Source organism: Talpa occidentalis, unplaced genomic scaffold, assembly GCF_014898055.3.
Source record: "Talpa occidentalis isolate TD23 unplaced genomic scaffold, MPIMG_talOcc4v2.1 talOcc4.5, whole genome shotgun sequence".
NCBI lineage: Eukaryota > Metazoa > Chordata > Mammalia > Eulipotyphla > Talpidae > Talpa > Talpa occidentalis.
Window position 1 is genome coordinate 94,730,614 of NW_023604861.1, and position 22,439 is coordinate 94,753,052.

Consider the following 22,439-nt stretch of genomic DNA (forward strand, 5'->3'; position numbering starts at 1 on the left):
ACCTCCTCTTTCATGTAGCAGATAAAAGCAAAACCAGAAGATGACTTAATATAAAGAGATGGAGAAATTCTAGAAAAATAGAAACTGTCCTTGTAGCTAAGTACAGTTACCAATATTTTGAAAGAAAATGTTAGTGTTAGGGGATGCCAAAGAATAATATTACCTTGCTGGATACACAACAGTCTAGAATCTGACTTTGAACCTTGCAAATTGGAAACCCCTTTTTTTCAAAACTAAGGACTTCAGAGCACTTCTTTAAAAGAATTTGAATTCTTTTTTTACAAAATCTTATTAGAATGCCGTAAGGGAACAGAAAATAACTGAATGGTTTTAAGAAAGGGAGAAGTTACAGACCTTTTCATAGACGAAGAGAAAAAGTATTAGTTCAGACAGGAGACAGGTGTTAGATTGGATAGGCATGAACAGTAATACCATGCAGGCTTTGACTCACTAGGTCTAGTGATCACATGGGTCTAGAAATAACATCTACAGAGGGATGTGAGATGAGCTGGCTATTGTGGGTTCTTGGTGGTATGTGTCAGTGGTGATCCTCAGGAGAAAATGCTTGGAAGACTTAAAGAAATTTTAGTATCAGTGAGTAAAATGTTTATAAGCATAGAAAGGTTTGAGAAAATGAGACTGGAGAAAGCAAGCCAAAGCACATGGTCATACAGACTTGACTGCCACTGGAAATGAGGGTGACGGTGATGAAGCAGTTTCTGGTGTCTGTTTTCTTGTTCATGCTTTTGGCTTGTACCGGGCCACTCCTGTCGAGTAAAACTTTTTTTTATCATCATCACACATAATCACAGAAAAAAAATGAACTCAAGTTTTAAACAAATTGGTTTATTCTCAGTTTGAATTTTTGTCTTCTTTCTTTCTTTTTTTTTGGGGGGGGGGTGTGAATATTATTTCCAAAAAACAGAAGAGATGAATTGAGGGATACATTTTTAACTCAGTCTGGTAGAGAAAGAGCTGCACTATTAAAGAGAAACTAAGTGGAAGAAAATGGAAAGAGGCGCCCAATGGCAAGGACATTGAAGAGAAAAAAGATAGTACAATGGAATATAAAGGCCAAAGGGAAAAAATATTTGAGGTGATGTCATTTTCTGTTGTCTGTTTTATGTTTGTTGCTGGCAAAAGTTTATATGATATTTCTAGATAGTGGGTATTCCTCAGGAGGAAGAATAGATGTGACCATCTCTCATCTGGCTACATCCTCACCAAAGACTTGAAAATTATTGGAGCAGGCAAGCCACAACTATAGAGAAATTGAGCATATTCTTTTTAAAAAGGGGATAATTGAAATAAACTGTTCCTGAGATTTAAGAATAAGGGGTTAAACCAGGCCAGAGGGGGAACTAAGAAGACAGACTCTGGAGTTTGTGCTTATAAAATGCTGTTATTAAGTGAGGCATATAAAACTTCATGATTTTATAGTAGGAAACTGTCCATAAATGAGGTGTCATATTTAAGTACTTTATATATTATTGCTAATTTGTGGAACTGTGCTGTCCAATATGGTGGCCACTTGTCACAGGTAGCTATTGGACACACCACCAAACTGTGCATCACTGAGACTGTCATGTAAAGTTGGAAGTGTGTGTAAGTGTGTTTTAAGTATACGCAAATGTGCAGTACTATGGTTTGTGTGGTTTCTTAGGTAGCGTACAGAAGAACAAAGAGTCATGTTATCTCTGAAATGGATTCAACCCATATCTGAGAAGTTATGATTTGAAAATATCTCTGAATTTAAATGTAAACTATCCTTTTCAGTCTCTAAAGCAAAGTTATGTGGTTCCTAACTTATTTTGACTTTGAACTTTTGATTTTTTAAGCTCTTGATTCAGTCACTAATAACATTTAGCCAAGTTCACATCTGTGAAGTGACTGTCACTCATTTTCTTGAGCTTTAGCTTCTGTCCTCAAGAATATATCTTTACAGGAGACTAGAAAAAGAAGGTAACTGTAAGCCTTTAAAAATGTTCTGAAAGTTTGTAGTGAAGTGTGCTATGGGAATTGACAAGAGGCATTTTTATTTTAGTGTTACCAAAAATAGACACCAACCCAGATTGGCAAAATTGTGAGAAAGCTAGATAAACAGTCTAATGCTGTCAGTTAAGTTCCTGGGGGAGAACAGCTAACTATTAAGGTGGAGTCGTGTTTTAATTATTTTTGGAATAATACAGCAATTCTAAATATGGAGCTAACAGTGTGCCAAGTCTTTTCAGAGTCTTGACACTTAGGATAATTAATGCTTAATGTTTCTGTGGGATAATTGTGTAGATACGGGTTGCTTCTAACTTAGTTACCTAAGTGAGTGGTATTATTTTGGGGTCTTTTTATGGAAGGGACCCAGAAGTTTTCATTAGGAAAATGTGAACAGAGTGACATTACTGACCTTAATGGGATGCGTTTTTTTTTTTGTTTGTTTGTTTGTTTTTTTAATTTTTCTTGGTCTGCAGTGATTCTGTAAAAAGTTCTAAAGCTGACAGTGCTCTCATAATCCACACTGGAAATTTGGGAACAGAATTTTTTATTTTAAAATCACAGTGAATTTGTGATTTAACTGAATCTTTGGTTAGCTTGCTTGTTGTAGTATAATGATTCTTGGCTTTTCAAAAATTGTTGAGTCTTCTACTAAAAAGACTAGTAAGACTTGAAATAATCACAGCAAAGTAAATCCAGAATGAGAGTCCTACCTGAAGCTGTGGTACAGAGCATATTGGAAAAATCCACTGAATGTAAAAACCAAAAGATGCCTCACCATCTTTTAATTTAAATTGCACTAGAACAGAAAGCTGCTTATGGTTTAAATGGAGCATTTGCTGCTACTTCTACTTTGGATTCAAGATTGTAAAACAAACCCAAAATGCCACCATTGGTTTGGCTAGCATTCAGGCAAAAGTGTTCAAGTTAGTTGCTCCATTGAAAGAAAACAGGGAACTGGGGGTGACGCGGTTGGTCAGTCTTCACCTGAGTGCTTATGATTGCAGGACACCACTCAAAAGTAGACCCACAAGGAGAAACAGCAGTAACAGGATTTACTTACATAGGAAGTGAGAAAAGGGAGAGCAGGGGGGTTAGAGGGTGAGGAGGAAGAAAGAGTTCCATCAAGATTGAATCATTAGCATGACTCTTAAAATATTGTTGGCGTGTTTTTCCTGTTAATTTCACCAGAAAACAATTTCTGCAAATTTTAAAACTCTGAAATAACCAAAATTAAAGCTAGGGTAGTAACAGTTGATAGGGAAATTTGTTCAACATTGTAAATCAGGACTCATGAGCAGTTATTAATCAGAACATATCATGCACTTAAGAAGTTTCACATAAGTTTTAGAACGCCAATATTAGGATTCATGTATATGCTAAGGTGAAACATTTCTTTCAAGCTACAGTGCTTCCCATTAAGTTCCAGTTTACCAGGTAAATAACAAATAAGTTGAATTCATCTATTGTCTTTAACATAAGGAAAGAGACAAATTTTATGTAGTGTCTCAGGAGCTCTACTGAGTTTCTATAAAATTTTCTGTGATCAAACAGAAGATACCATTTTAAAAAAATCAGATTTCTGGGAAGTTTTGAAATAAGTACTGGTGAGAACATGGTTTAATTACCTAACACTGACAATTTTAAGATATTAAATCTCTAACCAAACTTTGCAAGTACTGTGCTAGCAGAATTAGAACTCTTCCCATCTTAAATTATCTCATTCCAAAAGTAACCACTTTTCCTCCACCAAACCTTAACTAATTCTTCAATTCCACAATTAGAATTCTTAACTTTCAAAAACCTTTGATTTCCCGGGCCTCCCCGGTGGCGCAGCGGTTGAGCGCTGGGTTGCGAAGCTGCCCGCGGCCTCTGTGGCGCCGGTTTGATCCCTGGCTGCTCCCCGGCCACCGGAGGAGGGTCCCACATGGCGTGCAGACCTCTCCTGCCGCCCGCTGCTCCCCTCAGCAGTGTACTTCGGTCCTTCTACCTGCTCTGCTCCCCGCTCTGGCTCTGGTGAATTCTCTCACCCTCCCGCGCTTCTGACTGTACCCAGTGCATGTATAAACAAAACAAACAAACAAACCAGCAAACAAATAAATAAAGCATGCCTCTATAAAAAAAAAAAAAAAAAAATTAAAAACCTTTGATTTCCCAACTTCCTTTTTACCTAGCATTTAAATTCTTAGCAGTTTACCTCAGGCTGCCTCTTCTGTTGAAGTGTACACCCAACACAAAAGATTCAGGGAAAAGGAGAAAAAGCAATACAGTCTGTAGCACAGCTTCACAGATAACACATGTTTCAACCTAAACCATTAAATTCCAAATTAATTCTACCAATAATTTACCCAAGATTATTCTAAACCACATTTCCTGGAAGCACCTAGACCAGTTTCCATTGTATTTCTGAGCTCAAAATTTCTATAGTCCTGTCTATACCATTTTTTTTAAATCATCTGGATAACAGAATAATTAGACATAAAGGGAAAGATACATACCACACATAGCTCCCTTAGTTTTTTAATTTAACCCACTTGGAATGTCTTTTTTTTTTTTTTTTAAGATTTTTTTATTTATACAATAGTTGGGGTATAGGCCAGGGGCGCGGGAGAGTGAGAGGGTTCACCAGAGACAGAGTGGGGAGCATAACAGGAAGTCAGGCCGAAAGCACTGCTGAGGAGAGCAGCGGGCGCAATAGGAGAGGTCTGCCGCACCATGTGGAAATCTCCCTGGCCTGCCGAGAATTGAACCCGTGCTGCAGGGGCTGCGGACAGCTTCACAGCACAGTGCTCAACCCAACGCGCCACTGGGGAGTTCCACACTTGGAATCTCTTAATGAAGTTATAGATGTGCTCCTATTTGCAAAGACACAAGAGTTTTGTCACTGCTTCCTTATGAGGATAAACCCTGGTTTTCTGATGGTAGATTTTTCTCACCACTGCCTGATGGAAAGACAGTTTTATTCACATTGATGTAACCAGGCTTTTTGTTTGCTTAACCACACATTTACCTGGGAGAAAAATAACCTCCTGCAAAGAGACAAAGAGGAAAAATAAAATATCAGTCTAAAAAACCTCTCAAAAATCAAAATACTAAAACCTCTCAAAAATCAAAATTACTAAAAATTAAAAAACCAAAATCAAAACCAACATGAAGTCAAAATTGTTTTTTTCAAACCTGTTTTTTTCAAATTCCCAGAACTGGGGAGTGCTGACAATTGAAGTCTTAAGGTTTCAGATGGCATCCTGCATACTCTACATACTTTAACTTTGGAAGAAAAAAATAGAGCAATTACCAAGGAGGAAGGCTGTTAGCCTTATTCATCATTTCAGGGTTTCCAGTGTTCATTAGGAAGTCAATCCTGGAGTATCTTGCAACAGAAGCTGAAAGAGAATATTTAAGTTTTTTGTCTCTTTCTTAAATAGTCTCAGGTCTTCAACAGGTTTACAAGTCCAAAGGGTTTTGACTTCCAGGTCATATCTTCTGAGACTTTTCTTCACCCTGGAAGTGATGCAGTCAGGACTTTATGCCTACAAGTTTGAAAAAAGTGTGAGTGGTTAACAAAACATCATAAAGACCAGATGATCGCTCTGTTGAGCTTTAGCATCCCCACTCTGCCAGGTCTTAAGTAAGACACAGTCACCAGATCTAAAAGGATGCAGTGGTTTATCTGGAGGCATAGAGATCCTAGGGCATGCAGAGTTATGAGTTATAGCTAGAATTTCCTGGATATGTTTTACATACTATTTGATCCTACATTCAAGTTCTGTGTCTGGTGCAGTTTTCAAAATTGAGACTTGGAGTAGTCTTCCAAAGACAGTTTCCAAGGGCCTTAAATGTAGCCCTTTGCTAGGAACCACTTTTATCCGAAGGAAGGTAATGGACTACACCTGATCCTAACATACATACATGGGTTTCATGGTATAGTTTTGCCAAGGTTTTTTTTAAGGTGTGATTCATTTTATGTTTGTCATGTATATTGTCTCCAGGCATTGTGTAAATTCCAAGTAATCTGTAAGGCATGACTTTCTCAGCAACTTATGAAATCAATGTGGGTCCATTTTCACTCTGAATAGAATTGGGCAATTGAAAGCAAAGGATCATTTCCTTCAGCAGTTGTTTGGCAACTTCTGAAGCTTTTTCTGTCTTGGTAAAGAATGCTTTTACCCATACTGAGGAATGCTTTTACCCATATCTACAAAGACCAAAAGTTATAAAACTTGCCAGTCTTCAGAACATTTTCCCTGATATTGAATCCCTCTACCTTTAGGTAGGGTGTGATTCATTCTTGGTTTTTATTCTTGGCACATAAATGGCAGCCTAACAGTTGAGCCACTCTATGTAAATTTTAGGCTTCCTTTAAATATGTATATAGACTCTAGCTTGGCCTTTCTCTCATAGTGGAATCCTTCATGTAAATGTTTCACACAAGGTAGACTAGGGCCTCTGGGCTTGAGGTTTCCCCTTATGCCCTGATGTCAGCTAAAGTCCCCTTTGCTGTTCTAACAATGTCAAAACCTGGGATGGCACATACAGAGTTATGGACTGATGTAAACTTCTCTGCTTCATTTAGAAGGTTACAGGGGCAGCTACAGCCTGCAAACAGGGAGGCCATACGTTAGCAGTATGGTCCAGTTGTTTGCAGGTATGTGATGGGCTACATTTCTGATCCTAAAATTTGAAGTAACATTCCCTGGCCAACTCCTGTCTCTCATACACATAGAGCTGGAAAGGCTTCTTGGGGTATGACATTCATAAGGCTAGTGCTGAGATCAGTCTTCCATTTTATCAATGGCTTGTAGACATTCAGGAGTCCAAAACAAAGATTTGGAGTCCAGGCCTTTGATGCTTCATGAAGGGGCTTTACTTTTAGCCTAAAGTTGGGGATCCAAATTCTGTAAAACCCAGCCATTCCCCAAAATTCATGAACTTGCTTTCCATTGCTGGGGACTCTGAGAGCTGAAATCACCTATTTTTTATTTTAGTCCTAAGGCTTTGTTTGCCTTTTTTAATTTCAAAACCTAAGTATGTCACCTTTTTACATTCTGAAATGACACTTTATAGACACATTCTGCGAAGTGGTTTAAAACCAGTATTCTTCAAAGTGTGACCTTATAGAATTTAAAATCTGTCATGTAACTTGCCAGTTTTGCCTTGTCATAAAATCTTATTAAATATGTAATTGCCATCTAACTTAATTTTTTTCCCTTTCTTTCACTGAAGGACTTCCTTAGATGTAGTTAAGCTTTTTCTGGTCCTAGGGTTTCTTATTACCACCACCTTCCACAAGATGGCAGACCAAACCCTTTTCTTTCATTACTGCATTTCAAGCAATTTTTCACACACCTTGCCTTTGTTCTTAATTTTAGTTAAAATCTTTTCTGCTTTTTTTTTTTTAGATGGGCAGTATCAAACCGAGAAATGCTCATAGCTCAAAACAGCTCTTTGGAATTTAAGTTACACAGACTGTATTTCATAAGCTTGTTAATGGGTGGAACTACAAATCAGCGAGAGGCTTTGCAATATGCTAAAAATTTTCAGCCATTTGCCCTAAATCATCAAAAAGGTGAGTCTGGAATCAGGTGTTTTAATGTTTGGAATAGGCTGCAGCCACCATTTGGAATTTATGTTTATCTTAACTATATCTAATACATATTTGAGAATGAATTAAAACAATTGTAGATGATAATCATGAAAAAAACTTTGACTTGAGAACAGAAGTAAAACATTCAAGCCTCCTCAATGAAAAGTCAAAAAGTAACATTGCATTTTTGGGGATTCCATGTTAAACTAAGAAGAGACGCGAGAGTACTATGCTCTTGTTCCTCCCTTGCCCCCTTGCTGCCAGGACTAAGCTTCTGAGGGTTGCGGGTGCATAAGGGTGGCTGCACTTAACCTCCATTGTCTTGCGTGGGAGCACTGCCTACTGCTACAGCCAGAGATACATGATGGCCCCACTTACAATGTAATTGTTACTCCTCTCCATAATGGTGACTGTACTGTGCTGTGTCTAAGAATAAAATAACTAACTTCAATATTTAGTGCTTCCTTTTTCTTTTTTTCTGTATGCTGTTTCTTTAATTTACAGAAAAGGGGGAATCAAGCTTTAGGACCAGATTTTAAAAGATGTTATTAAGAAATTCTTTTAGGCTATGTCATTTGGGAGTATTGTCTTTCTCAACTGGTTACCTGCAAGCGAAATCTATTTCATGGGTCATTCATGCCTTCAAATTGCTGCTGCTTTTGTTTAGACATTCAGGTTCTGATGGGAAGCCTTGTGTACCTGAGACAAGGGATTGAAAACTCACCGTATGTTCACCTGCTTGATGCAAACCAGTGGGCTGACATCTGTGATATCTTTACACGGGATGCCTGTGCCCTCTTGGGGCTCTCTGTGGAGTCCCCTCTCAGTGTCAGGTATGGAAATTAGTCCTATTATTGAAATATGTACTGCATTGGTCAGTTCTGAACCTGTTATGTAGTTATTAATGTTTAAAACTAAGAGAACATTTGTCTTTCTGAAGAAAAGTGCAGTTGGTATTTCAGGAGACCATCACAGTTGGCAGTGACACAGTTATAGGGCAGGGTTCTTAAAGTATGGACTGTGAACCCCTCGGAGTCCCTGAGAACCTTTTCCATGGTATTGACATTTGCACAGATAGTCTGAAAATAATGGTGAGCTAAAGTGCTTGATCCTTAGTATAGTTTGGGCCAGTGGTCTCTCCATACTTATTTGAAATCTCCCAACCAGGTAAGGTCTTTTGAGGTTAATCTGCTTTTGTTAATCCTTAGTTGAAGCCATTATGTTTATCTCTGACATCCTTTTTAAAAGCCACCTCTGATTCATAGGGGCTGGACCTTCCAGGAAGAGCAGTGCCTCTTCCCTCCAAGCTCCCCCCACTTTTTTTACTGAAAATCTACCAGCAAGGCAGGGTTGGGGCAGTGAATCTGCTGTATTTTTCTCCACCACAGACTTGCAGTTTAAGAATGTTAGTTTAAGATATTCTTGATGAAACATTAAAAGTGATTTTTATTAAATTTGAATACACATTTTCAAAATATTCTGTATGACAAAATAGGAAGTTTGCATGAAGCACTTCATCTTCATGACAAAGTATATGTCTGGAGAAAAAGCACCTACATGTTGAGCTTTGAGTAAATAATAACTTAGCTGCAACTTTTTATCTTGAAAGACTAGCTAAAGGACAAATTAAAGTTATTCATTCTCAGGTTTTTGGTGGACATTTTTTCAAATGAATGAAGTGAACTTGTCACATCAAAGAAAGCAACTGACAGCATCTTTTGCCATGATGTTAAAATTCAAGGCTTTAAACTAAATTTTGTTGAAAAATTCATATCCACCACTGTGAGCTTTACAGCTTCCCAATACTTAAAAGAATTCCGATGGGATTGGTGGTGATAATAATGAATTTGATTATTTTTGGTATTATATAATAAAATGTGTTAATACTCTTGATTATCTTAATTCAGTATGATCTTACAAAATCATGCTTGAGTAAAAAATTCCAAGTGCAAGATAGACCATTGGATGTTAATATAGCAGGGCATAAAAAATCAGTGGTAAGGATATAGATTCCATTTTGTCCCTAACCTTTTAAGAAACGCTACTCTTTAAGATGTGGTGTGAAGAAGAATGTTGCAATTTCTGAAAGGACAATTAAATGGTAATATTTGTGTGAAGCTAAAATTTTGTCATTTACTTCAACAAACAAATCAAAACAGATTGAATATAGAGTAAGATATAAGAACCCAACTGTCTTTATTAAGCCAGGCATGAAAGAGATTTGTGACAGTGTAAAAACAGTGCCACTTTTGTAAAAACTGTTTTGGAAAACAGTTATTTTTGTAAGGACAACTTATGATAACATGTAATATTGTTTTTATTTTGTAATACTATATTTAAATGAATTAGTTTTTTAAAGCTTTAATTTCTAATGCAATAAATAATAATGGCTATAACCCACAAAAAAAAAAAATGCTCTTTGAGAGTCTAATTTAAGCATGTAAAAGGTCCTGAAACCAAAAAAAATGTAAGAACCTATTTTAAGAAAATAACTTTTTTAAACTCTTCTGTTCTTTTAATTTCTTAAGTGTTTTTAATCCCAGCTGTATGACAGACATTGTGTGGGCTACACAGATGATTAAGGTACAATCGGCATTTCCATATGGTGTTCCAACTGAAGATAGGGGATACAGTTAACCTATGATGCATGGATGGGCTGCATGTCAATTTCTCTGGAATGGGTGGAAATTGATATGCAGGAAGTTTATTGTGATCATCCCTGATAGGGAAATGAAAGCAGCAAGATTACACAAAGGGAAAAGTTGGACTCTGATGCACTCTCACCAAAGGTCTTAACCACCCCTGAGATGCTCTGGAGATATGATGGGAGTGAGTTGTCCCAAACTGGGACAACAGGGCTGGACTTCTGTGTCCTCATATGGAGCACTCATCAGGTGTGAACCTGGTTGGGTAGCTTTCTTTAACTGAGGATAGTTCTGAAGAGGGGCTCAGCTGAGATTTGACTACCAGCACTTACAGATATGAGGAATGAGTACTTCTGCCCCTGGACATGGATGATCCAGGTCTGCAAGGAACCACGCAAGAAAATGTTTAAGAATCTCAATAATATTAAGTATACAGTTAATGACTGATTTGCAGAGCCCTTTAAATCTAGTAATTTTGTAAAATTCAGGCACTTTTGGGGGTTGTGGAAAGGACAGTAATTTAGCAAAGATGAGGGCTCTGTGCCCTGTCCCATGGCTAGGGTCTTCTGCACAGTCTAGGGGAATTGACATTTCCCGGGAACAAATTTGACACCTGGCCTGGCACTGACATTTCCTCTTCTGCTCTCCCAGTTTCTCAGCAGGTTGTGTGGCTCTGCCAGCTCTAATTAATATTAAAGCCGTCATTGAACAGAGGCAGTGCACTGGAGTTTGGAATCAGAAAGATGAATTACCTGTGAGTTCCATTTTCTCTTGGTTATTTACCTTTCCTGCCATTAAAAGAAAGTAGAAGTTAAGGGTTTTTAAAGCCTCACTTGTCTTTTAACCAGGAATTATTGTAGGCAACTGACAGAAGATACTTTTATGTATATGTGCACATGATTAAGCAATAGAAATGGGTTGGTATATTTTGGAGGCACTGCAGGAGATCTATTAAAATTATGATTTAGAGAGGTGATTAAAGCTAAGAAAGGAAAATGTCAAAGTAGGGAGTGTGGAATATGCTGTATAGCATGCAGTGTGCTCTGTAGTGCAGGTGACAAAGCCCTCATAGTATATATTCTATATAAGAGTCAGCTTATTTGGGTTTAATCATTGACATTTTTGAGATTGTGGTTTTTGTTGGTTACATTTTTGTAATACTAACTAAGTACCTGGCTGTTAAATAAAGATCACCCCTTTGATACATGTGGTTATCAGTGGCACTCTGGAGCTGTGTCCACTGCCGTTGTGCAGAAAAGGAGTTACGGTTTCACACATCAGATCCAGTCACTTGTCAACTCTACAACTACTTTAAGTAGTAGTAATTCATTTCTAAAATAGGGGCCATCCTCTTTATGAGACTACTGAAGGCTAGTGATAGCATAGGTATGCTCAGAATAATACAGGACACATAGTAGGTCCTCAAGTTTTGATGTCATAGTAGTTATGACATGGAGTGACAAAGGTGTATGTGTTTCTGCCAGGTCTCTGACAGTAAACACTAAACTTTGCCTGAAATTATTCTGTTACAGTTGTGTCAGAGACCCAGAGGGCTAAAATATAATCTGACATTTGCTGCTTTTCTGCCACACCTGTTCATGGGTTTATTTGCATTTACCTTGTTCTCCCAGCTGGTAACTGTCGGTTAGTTGCCCCAGATTCTTTTCAGAGCTCTGCTTTGATTAAAGGCACAGGTGCATTCTTAGTCCTGCGTGTGGTCAGGACACGAGCAGCACCCTTGCTTGACTTCTGCTCATGAAAGACTCGAGCCTTCACTCCTTTTGCTGAGGCAGGTGCCTGCAAGAATCTGGCAGTTCCCTGTTGTGTTGTAAGCATCTCCAACACTTCCATGCTAGAACAGAGCACATTGAAATTGGAAGCCTGTGTGTCAGTGTAATAAAGCAATTGGAGGGGTGGTCTGATTATGCTTTTTCAGAATTATTTGGTTACACTTTTGTCAACTTTTTTGAAAGAATATGGGTAATAGACTTATGGCAATAACCGTTTGCATTTAGAAGGAAAGAAAACAGAACTGACGTTTTATAAAACCTCTGTCCTGTGCTTGCTAACTGCTATGCTAGATGATATCATAGGTTTTGTTTGTTCTTATTAATACAGTGGGGTGTACAGATTGTGAAAAGTCCTGCTGAAACACAAAAGTCTTGTTTCAGGTGATTTCTCTGGGCCATTACACACAAAACATGGAAAACCACATTATGTCTGTGTTTAAAGTGGTTGTACACTGAATCTTGTCACCTAGCTATGTGTGCTGCAAAACAAAATTTCAGCATCTTACACTGACTGCTCTGGTTGACTTCCAGAGCTTTGCCTTGCTTATGAGACCCTCAGGAATATGAATTTAGTTTGAAAAATAATGTTAAGTAATTTTGAGGACTAATTTAGAATTACAAAGTAATGCTTTGAATCCTTATGCCTGTAAGAGTTACATTCAGATGAGAAGATAAGTATTCTTTACTGCATAATACATATTGATATGTGGATGGTTTTCTGAAATATAATTTGAGTCTTTTTACTTTCTTTGAACAGATTGAAGTGGACCTTGGCAAAAAGTGCTGGTATCACTCTATATTTGCCTGTCCTATTCTTCGTCAGCAAACCACAGATAACAATCCACCCATGAAACTGGTCTGTGGTCATATTATATCAAGAGATGCCCTGAATAAAATGTTCAATGGTAGCAAGTAAGTGTCTTATTTTTCAAATTTTAGAAAAAGCTTTTTTCTTTTGGAACTTAGTATGAGGTTAAGAAGTAATGAAGACAATAAATAAATGTAGCTGAATAATTAGATTCCTTAATTATTCATTTGGCATAGTGGGTGGTATCTCATCTTTTGTTAGTAACTTATTTGTCATCTTTTCAAGTAGTTTATTCATGAATTTGGTGACAAGACTTGTAAACATGATCTTTAATTCTTTAACTTTTTGGCTAGGTGATACATTGCCCTTTCTCCCCTCCTTTTACACAAAAGGTAGCATACTATTCTGTATACTGTTCTGAACTCTTCTTTTTTCACTTAGTGATGTCTTGTAGATCTTTTATATGCTATAGAAAGAGCCCTCAAACTTTTTGAAAATGCAGAGTATTCTACCATATGGAAATACGGTGATTTAACCAGTTTCCTGCATTTACCTTTTGTTAATGTAGTTAAATGAAAAGTAAAGTTTAAACTGTGTTTAACTTGCTATATGTGGGGGCCTCCCCGGTGGCGCAGCGGTTGAGCGCTGGGTTGCGAAGCTGCCCGCGGCCTCTGTGGCGCCGGTTCGATCCCTGGCTGCTCCCCGGCCACCGGAGGAGGGTCCCACATGGCGCGCAGACCTCTCCTGCCGCCCGCTGCTCCCCTCAGCAGTGTACTTCGGTCCTTCTGCCTGCTCTGCTCCCCGCTCTGGCTCTGGTGAATTCTCTCACCCTCCCGCGCTTCTGACTGTACCCAGTGCATGTATAAACAAAACAAACAAACAAACCAGCAAACAAATAAATAAAGCATGCCTCTATAAAAAAAAAAAAAAAAAAAAAAAAAAACTTGCTATATGTGGTATAAAATTTTTACATTTGAATTGCTAATTCAAAGGGGTATATATACATTTATAATTTTTATAGATAATAAGCCCAACAGGCTTAGAAGCCAGTGTATTTTTCATTGGCATATATTTCAGACTCACTATGGTAAAGTCCTTTTATGAGAAGGACCTGACATATAAAAAAATTGTGGCTGCTCTCCCCTGGCCATGCAACCTAGTAATGCCAATTGGTGATGACTAGAAGCCAGATCTTGATCTTGGTTCAGACCATGCTGATTTTGTGTGCCACTGCATTCTTCATAGGCTACGTGCCCCTTCGGTTCAGCAGCTAACATATTTGTGGCACTTAAGTGGATGGTGTGATCCATATATTTTATTTTATTTTTTTAAAGATTTATTTATTTATTTATTTTAAGATTTATTTTTATTTATTTATACAAGCACTGGGTACAGTCAGAAGCGTGGGAGGGTGAGAGAATTCACCAGAGCCAGAGCGGGGAACAGAACAGGCAGACCGATGAAATACACTGCTGAGGGGAGCAGTGGGCGCCAGGAGAGGTCTGCGCGCCATGTGGGACCCTCGCCGGTGGCCGGGGATCGAACCGGCGCTGCAGAGGCTGCGGGCAGCTTCGCAACCCAGCACTCAATCGCTGCGCCACCGGGGAGGCCCTGATCCATATATTTTAAATCCATTTAGAGACAGGTGCAGCCTAAATCTTGGAGAAGGAAAAATGGATTTATTTGTGAAACCATAAAAGCAATTTTTAGAAAAGTTAGTTTTCACTGATTTGGGCCTGGCTTAACTGGTATTTATTTGCAACCCTTCAAATCTTGGCTTTTACATTAAGGGAAAGCACAGTTAAGCCTCAAAGCAAAATACAGTTATCTGTTTCTGTGTATAGGTGTAACTGTTGAAGATACTCTATAACTAGATGAAAATTGAAGACTCACCACTGGTCTTTGTCCTGATTCAGTATTTTCTTCCTTGTCTTTAGATTAAAGTGTCCGTATTGTCCAATGGAACAAAGCCCAGGAGATGCCAAGCAGATATTTTTCTGAAGAAATAACTTTAGCAATTTGTAAGTGAAAACTGAATTGTGGCCGCATTTCAGAAGAGAATGTTCCATTTAATGCAGCTAACCAAGGACTCCCGTGTTTATATAAGCTAATGCTCCAGAAACTTTGCCAACATTTTAGTGTACACTGAGGGGAGTGCTCGAGATGAATATTATCATAGGGCTTTATTATATTCTTGGTCTTCATTTCTGATCAAGTCAATACACCAGCAGTTGTCATTCAATGCAGGTTTTTGTACTTAATTATATGGTGATTTTTTTACTTTTTAAGAGCAGAAACAGAAATTGACCTACCTGCCATGTGTTTAATATTTCTCCTGCTTTTACTTTTGTCATTTTCTTGATAATTGTAAGCCTTGAGAATGTTTGTGGAAAAGTTTTATTTCCCTGTTATGTATACATAATTAAATGAAAATTCTTCAGAAAAAGTTTGAAAAACTGAATTGTGGTTATAAACTAACTTGTATTTTTTTTTTTGCTTAAGAGAGAAAGCTGTGATAGATTCCAAAATTTGCTTTTTGATGTTTTCCTCTGCTCCAGTTCTCACCGAGAAGTCAGCAGACCTGCACTTGAGCCCTGCTTGTAGCCCCCGTGGGCTCCCTGTTTGAAATTCCATCCTGACTTTAGCAGGTTGTTGTGAGAAATCTTCTGCCAAAACAGAGCGGGAGTACTATTTTTGATTTGCTTTTATTGCTGAGGGGTGCTTTTTTTAAAAAAGTGTGTTCAATAAAATGAAATTCTGAAGTTAGAAGTGTTCTTAAGTTGATACTTGCTTTTTTGGTTTTAGTAGCCCTATTCTCTGAAATCTGCCTTTAGGACCTGGCTATTTATTGCATTTGTATATCATTGCAGACACAGTGTTGTGTGTGTATGTATGTGCACCAGCATCAAACATTGTGTATCTGGGAGGGAAGAAGCATGTTCCAGTCCTAAAATGCAGCTACGAGACTTATCACTTTAAATCCTTAAACTTAGCAGATAGCAAATTTTCTGTCGCGCAGAATATGTTTATTGCTGTTTTTGTATTTGAATAGTATACTGTTTAATGCCTCTCTTCTGCAAAGTGTTTCATCTCATTGACTGTGAATCTGTATATTACTCTAATGGATACAGATAATGATTTTTTTTCTCTTGTGAGGTATCTTAATTTAATGCACTGTCCAGAAATAGCCATGTGTAAGAGTCTTTCTTTGTATGATGAACTACATGGAAAAGACTTCTGTGAACATAAATTTGACTTAAACTCATGAAGTTACTTCATTATGGAAAGAATGTTATATGGAAATCACCAAATACTTCGCAACTTTATTCAACTGACATGGAACTCAACAATATAGGAAAACTTTCGTGAGACTATGAAAAAAAGAAGAAAACACAGAAGCAGAATGTGACACTTCACATTGTAAAATGCAGATTGACTTAGTTTGGTGGGGAAGGAGATAATAGTTCCAGTTTTAAGTTATTTGGAGACGGCAGCATTTGCAGTAGTACACCAGCTTGGGTGGTTTATCCTGAAATGTTTACCTGAGAGAGTTTGAGATTTGTTTGTAAAGGAAAGTGGTTCCGCAGTGAAGACCTGCTGGATTGCAGAGTGTGTGTAGTCAGGCTTGTGTTGAGGGCTTCTGTGCACTCTGTAGTTTAGCCAGGATTTATGATTGGCCTGGCTCAGAAAGCTCGCTTTATACAACCTCAGTCTTGGCCTCACAGCGAGTCTTGGCCCCACAGTGATTTTTGTTGTAAGTTACTGCTTTCCTGTTGGAAACCTCTCTAAAGTTTTCCCTCTCTCTACTAAAGCAATTGAAGGAAGAGAACAAGAGAAACTCCTTGGACTCTAAAGTGAAAGTAGAGAATTCCAGGCAGTACTCTGGCTGAGGAAATAAAATTGGTTTATTATATATTTTTCCTTAGAATTAAAATCCAGAGTGTCATCATTTTTAAAAACTTTCTTCTTGATAGGCCAGACTTAGTTTTATTCACAACTTATTTCCACCCCAAACACCTACACAACATTTAGGCTTGACATAAAGTTCAAATAATAGAGACATTGTGCTGGAGGCTGGCATTTAATATTTTTGGTGGCCAGACCCTTCACAGAGTTGGCTCAGCCCACTAGCTAAAGCCCTGCTCGTCCCTAGTGTTGGGAATCCTGTTGAGTTTTCTGTGCAGCGCATGAAACTTTAAAAGAACATGCTTTAACTGAAGCATTTAATTTTACAGCCTTCAGTATAAGGTCCATTAAACCAGTTAGGACCAAAACCTTGAAACTCTTCATTAGTCTGACAATGTGAAAACAATGTCTTATGACCTTTCAGTACATGAGCTTAAAATTCACTGGTGACTAAATGTGAAGGTGAGGTGGATTTGCAGAGGCCAGAACTTAACCAAAGATGCTGAAATGCAATGTGCTGCCCTTCGTACTCTAGAAACACCTTCACTAATGGTTTTTAGAGTGCCTCGCCATGAGGCTGTGTGTTAGCAGTGCAGAAAGGATGCTTTCCATCCACTCTTCCTCCACTCACAAGAGGTCATGATAGAGCCAAGGTTTTTTACAGTTAAACTTATAGTAATAATAGTGATATACATGGAAAACAATAACAGAGCGGTTTCTTCAGAACCATTTCCATTTATCAGTTGTGGACAAAGGCCATGGAACTATGCGAAACCAATAAAACCTTACTGTAAGATTCTGATATAGCCACAGCATCTGTGCTTTCAAGTACAATCTGAAGTGCAGTGGCTAAGGTTGTCTTTGATATTTTTTTCTCCTCTGTGTGATCATCACAGATGCCATTGCTGTTTTAGTGGTTGATTCTATGAGACTTGTAATACATAAATGAACGGGTATTGGTGCCTCTTGATTTAAAAAAATTTGAAGCAAAGAGCCACCTCATATTCATAGGGTGTGTGAATATTTTGTGAGTGTATGAGCATTTAATTGAAAATAAGAAAGTAAATCTTGTGTTTTGGTTTTTCTGTAGCAGCTGATTTATACAGAGACACTAAAACCCACACCAAATTCTGTGGGAAATGAGGATCCTTTTTTTCTCTCCGGGTAGTCCCACAGGTTATGCAGTTAAAATTCAGTATTTTTCCTGCTGTGAGTTTTTTCCAACTCACTGGTTAGAGCCTTTGGGAGAGTAGATACTGCAGAAACCAAGAATTCTTGGTTGTCCTCACAAGACATGCTGCTGGTAGACATTACCCTACTGGTTTTCCAGTTCAACCTCTGGTTAAGTGGACTGGCCAGCATGCTAGTCAAACTGCTTAGTCAGCAGACTCAGGTTATTTTCAGGGAAGGCATGGAGACAAGGTTTGGTTAATTTCATCACTGGGATGTGTAAGGTGAAGACACAAACCAAAATATCTCTCATTACTTAATGTACATTATCTTTGGTAACACTAGAATGCTGTGCTCCTGAGGGAATATTCGCAAGGAACACAGAAGGTTTTGGTGCTTCATATGCCTGTCCCACTGGGACAGGTTTTATGTGGTACAATAGTGTTTACCTTAAGCAGGTAAAAACCTTCAACTGTTTTTATTGAACTATAATTGAATAGATACCAAAAATAGAATGACAAATGTATTTTAATATCGGATGAGGCAGTTAGTTTTAGAGTTGTCCACTGTTGATTTTACTTCAAGACAGAAGGAGAGAAAACAAAGGTTTGTTTTCAAAAACTTTTCCACTCGTTTTAAACTGTAGTGAGCATATGCTTCATTTACTTCTTCCAAAGAGGCAAGAGCAGCTGGAATTGGCTTATAGCACACGCTTCATTTCATGTTACGGGGTGAGGACCTATACTCTATTTTAGCAGTCGCTTCATGTTCTCTGGCAAGGCAGATGTGGGATTCACTAGGATTTAGTGCCTGATCTTTTCTTTGGGGAAGGGGTGGGAGCGAATGTATGGGGATGGGAGTGAAGCAGGAGAAGAAAATGGGAGCGTGTGTGAGTGTGCATGTGTCTAAAATTCACCATTTCTCCCACCTGTGTCTAGCAAGCACAGGTATTTAATGTATTTTGCTCATGACTGCAGTGTGCATGTATTATTTTTCTCCTCTGTTTGCTAAACTTACACTAAATGGATTCATCAAATCATCTTGTTCAGATGGCTCAGGATTGTATTTCTTTCGCTTACCCTGTGCGCTTGGGTTCTATAGTATTTCTATAATTATGTAACAAGAATGGTGTTGCACTGTAATCTATCATATAGAGCTATATGTATGGAAAATTTTGATCAGTTTTTTTAAGAAATGTATCCTGTTTGCAAAGGCACAATAAAGTTGCATCTTATAGACTATAGGCAATAAAGCTAACAATAAACCTTATTTAACACAAACCATATGCTCTGTTCATTTGACTTTGGAAAAAAATCTAGTATATCCAGTAGCTTCAGGGATTTCATTTTAACGTTAAAACGTTCTGCTATATTTATGAATTTCAGACTGCTATAATAGAATTTTGGATTACTAAGAAATGCTTTGTTAATGTGTGTATTCTTATGTAAAACACATGGCTTCTCCTGTGTATATTTTTAAAAATTAAAGAACTGCACATTTAAAAAGTATTTTGTGGGACCAGTCTGTGTAAATGTGACAGGTGACAGGCATGAGGGAGGGAGTGTGGAGGTGTCGATTGTAGAAGAGAACATTGCTGCCTGTGTTTGCTTAAGGATCTGCAGAAAGAGTGTTTCTGAAAAGATTATTTATCACCTGTTTCGGTGCCACTAGCAGTGTGAGAAGAGGCAGCTTGGCACCATCCCTGGTTTCTGCAGGGCGTTGCAGCCTCCTGTACTCTCCTGTCCATCCTGTGGGTGGCTGGGACCCTGCCCTGTTTTCTGAGCAGAGTGATGTGTGACTGGGAAGAGGAAGCCCAGAATTGCTCTGCCAGGCCGCTGCTGGAGTAGGGCTTGTATTGCATACTCAGACTGCCAGGAGGAACGGAGGCTGAATTGTCTGCTCTACCTCATGACCTACGATGGTAGGTAGAAAGCAATAATCTGTGCTGCTTTTGTGTATTTTTTAGAGGGAATAACAGTCTTAGATTTTACATTCTTAGATTTTACCGTCTAAAATTTATGTTCTTCAATTTTAGAACATTTCCTACCTGTGGAAACCACTGGGGCTCCCAGCCAGTCACATGTAGAAGTAGCGGCCCAACTGGTATAGATGAGTCCTGGTGGGCCAGGCCGGTGGTCTCACTACATCTCCCTAACACATTTGGGGCTCTGTAGGGCTCAGCGTGGTCTCCAGCAGCCTTGGCACCACCTGTGAGCTTAGGATAAAGGCTGAATCTCAAATCTCAGCCCGACCTCCTGAACTGGAACCTCGGTACTTGGGAGATCACTGGCTTCCCCTACAGGTGCCTCCCGAATGCTCGCTGTTTTAAGTTCCTCCCTTACAGGCAGGATGACATGTACTGAAGAAATTTACCCTTTTCTTGATGACTAAGACCTGAGTCATTGGGCAGAGTTAAATTTAGCGTGCTTTGAACTCTTAGTATAGTTATTTTTATAGTCAGTGTGTATTTCTTCAAGCACCCAGGTAGTTGAGGGAGTATTACTATTGTATTTGCAACATAGCAAAATGTATTTTTGACCTTCCCACGCAAACAGGGAAGGATGAACACCAAAGATGTAAGATAATGGGTTTTTGTACTGACAAAGACTAAAAATGAGTATTTAGGCAAAACAGTAGTTTGATGCTCCTCACCCCCCCAATAGGGAAACAATGAAAACCATATCCTGACAAACAAATCTTACTTTGCAGAGGGTATGCTTTCCTCTTTTTTTCTGCCATCCAATAAAACTTCATAATCCTGTATACACATAAAGGTTATAGTTCTGAAACAAATATTGCAAAACTTTTAGCTTATGATGTACATGCATTTCTATTTCTCATTTAATATTGAAGACTAAATTGAATTCATGAACTGCTAATGAGTTTAAGGTCCACAGTATAAACAACCTTGCATTAAAGATAATGATGGAAGGCCTCCCTGGTAGTGCAAGGGGTTAAGAGGCAGCACTCTGAAGCTCTTTGCAGCCACTGCAGCATGAGTTCTATCCCTGGCCAGGGAGCAACCCACATGGCGCAGCAGCCCTCTCCTGTCTCGCTCGCTGCTCCCCTCAGCAGTGTATTTCAGTACATCTGCCTGTTCTGTTCCCCAATCAGTCTCTGGTGAATCCTCTCACACCCCACATCTCTGGCCTGCACCCCAGCTCTTGTATGCATAAATAAATCTTAAAAAAGAGTGATGGAGAGAACTGTTTGGATGTAACTGCTGGAGGATGATGGGGAGGAAGAGAGGAGCAGCATTCAGTTGCGTATTTTAAAGCCTACTCTGTCAGAGATGAGAGGGGAGGCCGAGGCTAGAGCCAGGAAGGCTGGTATATAGCAGGGAATTCAGGGGACTTAATAGTATTCACTGGATTTTGTGGGGGCTGGACTTCGTCTCAAGTTTTAGCATCAAGATAATCTGAGTGAAAAATACAATGAAAACCCCATGCATCAAGATAATCTGAGTGAAAAATACAATGAAAACCCCATACAGCAAGATGTTTTTGATATACAAAGTCACTGCTCTGTTCAAGGAAACACTATTCTTATCTCAAGGGATAGACGTCCTAGCTGTAATGTTTTAAAATGTATTCCCATCTCTTGTCTGCACATATAGAAAAGTGAATTTTTATTTTTTTTTTTTTTTTTTTTTTTTTTTTATAGAGGCATGCTTTATTCATCTGTTTGCTGGTTTGTTTGTTTGTTTTGTTTATACATGCACTGGGCACAGTCAGAAGCGCGGGAGGGCGAGAGAACTCACCAGAGCCAGAGCGGGGAGCAGAGCAGGCAGAAGGACCGAAGTACACTGCTGAGGGGAGCAGCGGGCGGCAGGAGAGGTCTGCGCGCCATGTGGGACCCTCCTCTGGTGGCCGGGGAGCAGCCGGGGATCGAACCGGCGCCGCAGAGGCCGCGCGCAGCTTCGCAACCCAGCGCTCAACCGCTGCGCCACCGGGGAGGCCCGAAAAGTGAATTTTTAACTTCAACAAACTCTCCTTATTGACATTGCTCTCCTACATGGTGTGCCGTGTTACATTCTGCCAATTCCCAGGTGGGATTGGGCTTTTAAAGATATTTTTTTTTAATTTAATTTATACGATAGCTGGGGTACAGGGCAGTGGCGCGGGAGGGTGAGAAGATTCACCAGAGACAGAGCAGGGAACAGAACAGGCAGACTGACTGAAATACACTGCTGAGGGGAGCAGTGGGAACGACAGGAGAGGTCTGCTCCGCCATGTGGGAATCTCGCTGGGAATAGAACCAGCGCTGCAGAGACTGCGGACAGCTTCTTGGCTCTGTGCTCAACCTGCTCCACCACTGGGGAGGCCCTGGATAGGGCTTTTGTTTTTTTAATTTTATTTTTATATTCCCCATACAATTGCAACCCCCTTATTTTGACCCCAAACCCTCCTTTCCCGGCCCCCCCCCATAGTGTTTCTCAGGTTCATAGGTGTTTGTTGTTTTTGATTTTTTCTTTTAGTTATTCTTTTTCCAGGTCCCTTATTTAGGTTTTCTAGATTCCTGCTATGAGTGAGACCATCCGGTATTTT

At 39.1% G+C, this 22,439-nt stretch overlaps 1 protein-coding gene across 1 annotated transcript in view; it reads left to right on the forward strand.

The window, feature by feature from the left end:
* The window catches only part of RMND5A (required for meiotic nuclear division 5 homolog A), a 57,241-nt gene extending 37,846 nt beyond the window's left edge, over nt 1-19,395 (forward strand). Inside the window, exons 5-10 of the mRNA XM_054701814.1 lie at nt 7,389-7,555; nt 8,241-8,406; nt 10,870-10,972; nt 12,766-12,920; nt 14,754-14,837; nt 15,319-19,395. Of these exons, the coding sequence (XP_054557789.1) occupies nt 7,389-7,555; nt 8,241-8,406; nt 10,870-10,972; nt 12,766-12,920; nt 14,754-14,817 (655 nt within the window). The 3' untranslated portion in view covers nt 14,818-14,837; nt 15,319-19,395. The remainder of the gene's footprint in view (nt 1-7,388; nt 7,556-8,240; nt 8,407-10,869; nt 10,973-12,765; nt 12,921-14,753; nt 14,838-15,318) is intronic.
* The last annotated feature ends 3,044 nt before the right edge of the window (nt 19,396-22,439 follow it).